This window comes from Littorina saxatilis, linkage group LG2 (assembly GCF_037325665.1).
Source record: "Littorina saxatilis isolate snail1 linkage group LG2, US_GU_Lsax_2.0, whole genome shotgun sequence".
NCBI classification, from domain to species: Eukaryota; Metazoa; Mollusca; class Gastropoda; order Littorinimorpha; family Littorinidae; genus Littorina; species Littorina saxatilis.
In genome coordinates this window covers 73,441,767-73,449,266 of record NC_090246.1, presented here as the reverse complement: position 1 = coordinate 73,449,266, position 7,500 = coordinate 73,441,767, and the positions used below count along the sequence as shown (strand labels likewise).

At 42.2% G+C, this 7,500-nt stretch overlaps 1 protein-coding gene across 1 annotated transcript in view; it reads right to left on the bottom strand.

The window, feature by feature from the left end:
* Nucleotides 1-7,500, bottom strand: part of LOC138954196 (protocadherin Fat 4-like) — a 64,096-nt gene that overhangs the window by 15,983 nt on the left and 40,613 nt on the right. Inside the window, exons 47-50 of the mRNA XM_070326099.1 lie at nucleotides 6,816-7,001; nucleotides 5,911-6,054; nucleotides 2,987-3,169; nucleotides 2,321-2,443 (exon numbers count right to left, since the gene is read on the bottom strand). Coding sequence (XP_070182200.1) covers nucleotides 2,321-2,443; nucleotides 2,987-3,169; nucleotides 5,911-6,054; nucleotides 6,816-7,001 — 636 coding nt within the window. The remainder of the gene's footprint in view (nucleotides 1-2,320; nucleotides 2,444-2,986; nucleotides 3,170-5,910; nucleotides 6,055-6,815; nucleotides 7,002-7,500) is intronic.

Here is a 7,500-nt window from a genome sequence, read left to right as displayed (position 1 = left end):
TCATTGTATTGTCAGTTTCACAGACACTAAAAGAAAAGACGTCATTGTATTGTCAGTGCCACAGACACTAAAACAAGAGACGTCATCGGATTGTCATTGTAACAGACACTAAAGGAAGAGACGTCATCGGATTGTCATTGTCACAGACACTAAAGGAAGAGACGTCATTAGCTTGTTATAATCACATACACTAAAGGAAGAGACTTCATAGGATTGTCATTGTCACAGATACTAAAGGAAGAGACGTCATCGGATTGTCATTGTCACAGACACTAACAGAAGAGACGTCATCGGATTGTCATTGTCACAGACACTAAAGGAAGAGACGTATCTGGATTGTCATTGTCAAATGAAAGACGTCATTAGCATGTCAATGTCACAGACACTAAAGGAAGAGACGTCATCGGATTGTCATTGTAACAGACACTAAAGGAAGATACGTCATTATAATGTCATTGTCACAGACACTAAAGGAAAAGACGTCATCGGATTGTCATTGTAACAGACACTAAAGGAAGATACGTCATTATAATGTCATTGTCACAGACACTAAAGGAAGAGACGTCATCGGAGTGTCATTGTCACAGGCACTAAAGGAAGAAACGTCATTGGATTGTCATTGTCACAGGCACTAAAAGAAGAGACGTCATCGGACTGTCATTGTCACAGACACTAAAGGAAGAGACCTCATCGGAGTGTCATTGTCACAGACACTTAAGGAAGAGACGTCATTGGATTGTCATTGTCACAAGCACTAAAGGAAGAAACGTCATTGGATTGTCATTGTCACAGGCACTAAAAGAAGAGACGTCATCGGACTGTCATTGTCACAGACACTAAAGGAAGAGACGTCATCGGAGTGTCATTGTCACAGACACTTAAGGAAGAGACGTCATTGGATTGTCATTGTCACAGGCACTAAAGGAAGAAACGTCATTGGATTGTCATTGCCAAAGGAAGAGAAGCCATTAGATTGTCATTGCCACAGACACTATAGGAAGACACGTCATTGGATTGAGATTGACACAGTCACTAAAGGAACAGACATCATGACATTGTTTCACATGACACGACGAGGCGTTGAGAGAACAGAGAAATGCTAAAGGAAAAGGTAAGACTTAACAAGAAGAGCAAACACTCGATCGAGTCACTTTCGCAGTTCTGAATATTATATGAGGCATCAGATGGACAGGAAGAAATTGCTATTCACAACACAATACAGATGTAAATAATTTGATGTAAAGAATAATCCTATAAAGTTTGAATCAAATCCGATGAATAGTTTCAGAGATATGATATTTCAATTTTTTTCCTTCAAGACATACCTGTGACCTTGAAAAAGGTCAAAGGTCACCAAAGCAGACGTCAAAGTGTAGAGGTCACTGGGAGTCACGTTCACATAAAATTTGAGCCCGGTCACTTTTATAGTTTCCGAGAAAAGCCCAACGTTAAGTTGTGTGTTGCCGAACAGAAAAGGCTAGTTATCTCCCTTGTTTTTCTGATAACGTTCGTAAAAGGCTACAGATGTAAATACTTTGATGTAAAGAATAATCCTACAAAGTTTCAATCACATCCGATGAACTTTGTCAAAGATATAAAATGTCTAATTTTTCCTTTGACGCTGACCTGTGACCTTGAAAAAGGTCAAAGGTCAACGAAACCATCGTTAAAGTGTAGAGGTCATTGGAGGTCACGACTAAACAAAATATGAGCCGGATCGCTTTGATAGTTTCCGAGAAAAGTCCAACGTTAAGGTGGTGTCTACGGACGGCCGGCCGGACGGCCGGCCGGACAGACTAACACTGACCGATTACATAGAGTCACTTTTTCTCAAGTGACTCAAAAAGTATAGGCTACATATTATTAAAGACACCACAGGAGGACACATAAAGATAACGGAAGTCTCTAAAGCACGAAAGTAAGGATATAAACAAAGGGTTATAATGACCAAAAACAGAAAAGAAAGAGACAAGATGAGTATAAAGATTATCAAAGACTTTCCGTGCGCGCGTGCGCGCGCGAGAGAGAGTAAGAAAGAGAGAGAGTGAGAGAGAGAGAGAGAGAGAGACAGAGAGAGAGAGAGAAAGAGAAAGAGAGAGAGAGAGAGAGAGAGAGAGAGAGAGAGAGAGAGAGAGAGAGAGAGAGAGGGGGGGTCTGGTTTGCACTTCGTCAAAATGTGCTTGTTAATTTGGTTTTCTCTAATGTTATAGTACAGCACAATGTCAGCAGAAACACCAGAGCACAAATCAGAGTCCAGATAGCAAGATTTGTGCATCATCACGCTAAGGTTGAAAAAAAAGCGTCTTCAATTGACACTCACAATGTAGCTGGTATCCGATTGTTGGAGAACGCTTTGATTGAGAGTTATTACACCACTGCTACTGATGTCGAAAATTAAGTTGGCCAGGCGACTGTTTGGCAGAATCTCGTATGTCACTGGATCCTGGGAAATAATTAAACAAGTCTGTTGTTAATGTGTGTGTTACAAACACAAAACTCTTAACTCTAAATGTTTAAAAATAGATATACCCACTCATGGAAAATATTCAAAATGTTTCCACTGAATATTAACTATAACAATATTGAAGCTGTGAATACGTATCCTAAAACTAACAGATTGCATATGTATGGGAAAACTAAGCAAATCACGGTGCCTAACGTTTAGCTTAAACCACCAGCATCTGTGAATGAGGCTTGCAGAATTATGCTCTTAGCTGTGTGACTCTCTGTAGTTTTCACAAACAACATCTAAACTACAACTTTTGAAAAGAGATTTACCATTTCAACAACAACAACAACAAAACATTTTAATGTGTATTTTACAACTTAAACCACCAGCATCTGTGTATGAGGCTTGCAGAATTATGCTTTTCGCTGTGTGACTCTCTCTGTAGTTTTCACCCAAAAATCTAAACTGCAACTTTTGAAAAGAGATTTACCATTATTTTCAACAAGAAAACTTGTTAGTGTGTAATGTACAACTTACACCGTCAGCGTCTGTAGCATTGACAAGCAAAATGCTGGTGCCCACTGTGACGTTCTCTCTGATGGTGGCGACGTACGAAGAAGCAGTGAAGACAGGGGTGTTAGCGTTCCGAGCGACGTACACTGTGGCAAAGGTATGGGTCTCACTCACTGGGCTTCCCCTGTCCCGGGCCTTCACTCGAAGCTGAGAAAACAGGACATAATATACGTGCCATTATTATTATTATTATTATTATTATTATTATTATTATTATTTTTATTATTATAATTATTAGTGCGTGTGTGTGTGTGTGTGTGTGTGTGTGTGTGTGTGTGTGTGTGTGTGTGTGTGTGTGCCTGGGGTGTGTGTGTGTGTGTGTGTGTGTGTATATATATATACTAGAATGAATACCCGCTTCGCCGGGTAGCCGGCTTCGCCGGAAAGAAGTACTTAGAGCCGTACGCCGGCTTCGCCGGGTCCGAACAATGGACCCGCCAAGCTTAGGTCCCTCCCAGATTCGTGGAATGGGAACAGCACGAAAATGATTCAGTGGCCATAATGCCATTCCTGACCATATCGAGTCCCATCCGTGTCGACGAATGTAACCGTGTTAATCACCTTTGGAGGCGAACTCCACTCAAACAGGACTGAGCAAGTTATGGCTTCTCAAAGGAAGGCCAGTACATAAAATTACGTTAAAATTAATATTAAAAGTCCTACGGTTTTGAGCCATTAAGGACTTGAGTGTTTCACATAAAATTACACAAAAGCCGCCAGACCACATCACAAACAGAACTGAACAATGCACAGGTGTTGCTTACATAGAGACACACACACTCACACACACACACACAAAAGCACAGAGAAGCCGTATCTATAGAGAGATAGATGACAGTGTATTTTTCGCGTGGCTATAAATTGATTCGACCTTTGCACTTTTACAGTGAGGATAATTTACGGGTCCAATTTACGTTCTGTACACTGCGTTGACCTTCTAAAAATAGTAACAGTAACAGAACGCCGGGAATATGCGAAGACGCTCAGCGCAGTGGACAGCGCAGTGTAGTAACTTACAACTGAACGGGAAAGCCACACGAAGGAAGGGAGATAAACGCCAAACACTGGAGAAGATAAGGAAGAGTTACTTATAATGGTGAAATGAACACAAAAACGAAAATGAGTTCAGCGCTGCGCGCTGAGAGCACGTGTTGAAATATCTCATCGATGATATTGTGTCCGGGGTGTAGCTGAATACGGTGTCCAAATTTGAAAAAGATCCACCGAGAACTTTGGCGTTGTGATGTGGTGTAGCGGCTATGGTGTGTCGGTATGGGGGCCCGGGTAGCTGAGGTGGAACCAAAATAGCTGAGGTGGAACCAAAATCGGTTCCGCGCTGCGCGCTGAGAGCACGTGTTGAAATATCTCATCGATGAGGTTGTGTCCGGGGTCTCTCTGAATAAGCCCACCAAATTTGAAGCAGATCCATCGAGAACTTTGGCCGTGCATGGCGATTACACAAATACACAAACACACAAACACACAGACACACAGACACAAGTCGTATATATATATAGATATGTGTGTGTGTGTGTATGTGTGTATGTGTGCCTGGGGTGTGTGTGTGTGTGTATGTGTGTGTGTTTGTGTGTTTGTGTGCATGTGTGCGTTTGTGTGTGTGTTTGTGTGTGTGTGTGTGTGTGTGTGTGTGTGTGTGTGTGTGTGTGTGTGTGTGTGTGTGTGTGCCTGGGGTGTGCGTGTGCGTGTTTCCAATTCAACAGACCTCCTCGTCTCGAGCTTCAAGCTGAGAGGACAGGACAAAATATAAGTATACATATGCTATTATGGGTGTGCAACTCACTATGTCTCTTCTATTTCCGACCTTCAATTGAAGCTAAAGGTACAGGAGATAATATAAGAATAATTAAATGTGTGAGTGAGTGAGTGAGTGAGTGAGTGAGTGAGTGAGTGTGTGCGTGTGTGTGTGTGTGTGTGTGTGTGTGTGTGTGTGTGTGTGTGTGTGTGTGTGTGTATGTGTAAGTGTGTGTGTGTGTGTGTGCGTGCGCGCGTGCGTGCGTGCGAGCGAGCGAACAAATGTGTGTGTGTGTGTGTATGTATGTGTGTGTGTGTGTGTGTGTGTGTGTGTGTGTGTGTGTGTGTGTGTGTGTGTGTGTGTGTGTGTGTACCAGCGTGCGTGTGTACCAGCGTGCGTGTGTATGTATGTGTGTGTGCAATTCACTAAGCCTTCAATGTCTCGGTCATCCAGTCAAAGCTAAAAGAACATAAAATAATATACGTGCCAGTATGTGTCCGTGAGTGTTCAATTCACTCCCCCCCCCCCCCACACACACACATACACCATCATAAACCCCCCCCCCCCCCACGCTCCTCTCCACCTTGGGCCTTTACTTGAAGCTGTAACAAGAGGACAAAATATATGTTTTTAGGTATGAGCGAGTATTTGTGTATGTTAAAGTGTGTGCACAGCAAACTCTTCATCTTCATAAATACGTTAAAGATGAAGGATGAGAATGCAGCCAGGAGGGTAGGCGCAGAAGCCTACAAATAACAAAATAACACGCAGACTTATACACACATGGACAGACACAGATGAATGTACACAGACACACACTGGGATTAAAATACTTTGTACAGGTTTCGTTTGGTGTAAGGAACACATCGTTGAAACACTAAAACAATCTCCACACCCACCCCAAGCCAGAGAGATCTAGCTGTGGCACTTTTCAGCACGTGTAGGGGTAACGTCATCAAATCTAGTTTTTACCAAGATCTGCAGTCTTGGTGGGAGCAAAACAAGGTATGATTTGGAACATTTAAGAAAAAAAGTAAGTCACGGGTAACGCAATACCTACATGTACACGTACAGGTCTTTGCTACACGTTCGACCATCTAGAACACTGTAATACAGTAATCATGAGGAAACTGACCGTATAGATTAAACTGCTGTCGTCCACCAGATTCTTCTTGACGCTGAGTCCGCCAGTGGAAGGATTGATGTAGAAGTAGCTCAGTCCAGAAGCTGGTTGGCTGCCGTCCACTGTCAATGAGTACTCCAGCTCTCCTGCTTCACCCTGTATAAAGTATAATAACCAGACATTGGGATAGAAAGTGGCCCCAAAACAAGGAAAATAATGAGGTTTTCCGACCTCCGAAATAACAGAAAAATAGAACTTTTTCTTAGCCCGAAATCAAGAGAAGAACAGACACTAATTCACTAACAGGTCTCAAGCCTTCAAAATCAACTAACAGTTGTCCATTTCCCAAAACGAAAAGAAATAGTGGGTTTCGACATGAGGAAGATTCTCATTGAAACGCTTCTTTATAATTCACTGAACCCAAACACGACCTTGAAATGTGACAAGGGTCAAAAGACTTTCGTGACGCATGGGAAGCAAACACGACCTTGAAATGTGACAAGGGTCAAAAGACTTTCGTGACGCATGGGAAGCACCACACTTGAAATTTGCGAAGTTTCAAGTTCTAGCTTCAATATCATCCGAGAAAATCGTAACGTTCATTTCTTTTTGTTCACAGACAGACAGCTGCCGCCTGTCGATACATCAAAACACTCCGCGATGCTTTGACTACATGGGTATACTAGTAAAATAAAATCGGCATTGACTAGAAAAAGTTTGCAAGAGCATAACAGAAGAACATAACAGTCAGACCTTGTCACAGACACCTCTCCAAAATTCACAGGGGTATCAAGAAAAATAACCCTATCCGAGGTGTTGCATTAAAGGTGACAAACTGTGTCCTCCTGCACATGTTCATTTTTATTTTAAGTTTTTTGTATTATTTAAATAAAGAGATATTGCACAAACAGACTCACAGCGTCTGGATCAACAGCAGTGACAGAGCCGAAGATTTCCCCCAGTGTTTGACTTTGTGTGATATTAAAGACGAAGGGGCCTAGGCCTGTGAACCGAGGAGACGATGGATTGCGATTCACTGTCACATACACAAAGGCATATGCTTTTTCGCTTGGATCCGATATCCTGTAGCCAGCGACGCGAATCTGAAAAGAAAGACAACGAAGGTTGATAGCTCATGGCAAAGAGAACATCGATCACAGAATACAAGATGTTGTCCCAACGGATTGCACATTCTACCCAGATTTATGCACACACACACACGCATCCGGTCACGTGCGTTTTGATGTCTTAATCATTACATCTTATTGTTACCGACAGGGTTCGTACAGTTTTTTTGTTCTAAAATTCAAGGACTTTTCAAGGACTTTCAAGACCTTCTGAAGAGAAAATCAAGCACCCTCTTACCTTCAAAGCTCGCAATGAAACACTCGCTAGTTATTATACCCTCTTCCCGCACGCCGATTTAAATCATTGGATGTTCAAAAACTAATGATAAGCACCAAGCTTACCTTCAGTTTTTCAAGTCATCAAGTTTCTGGTGAATTTCTTTCTCAAGAGATGCCACTTCGTCCTTCTTGGTTTTTGCACTTTTCCTCAAAGCATTTGACTTTGCTATGAAGCTGAATTTCTGCGTGTGTTCAG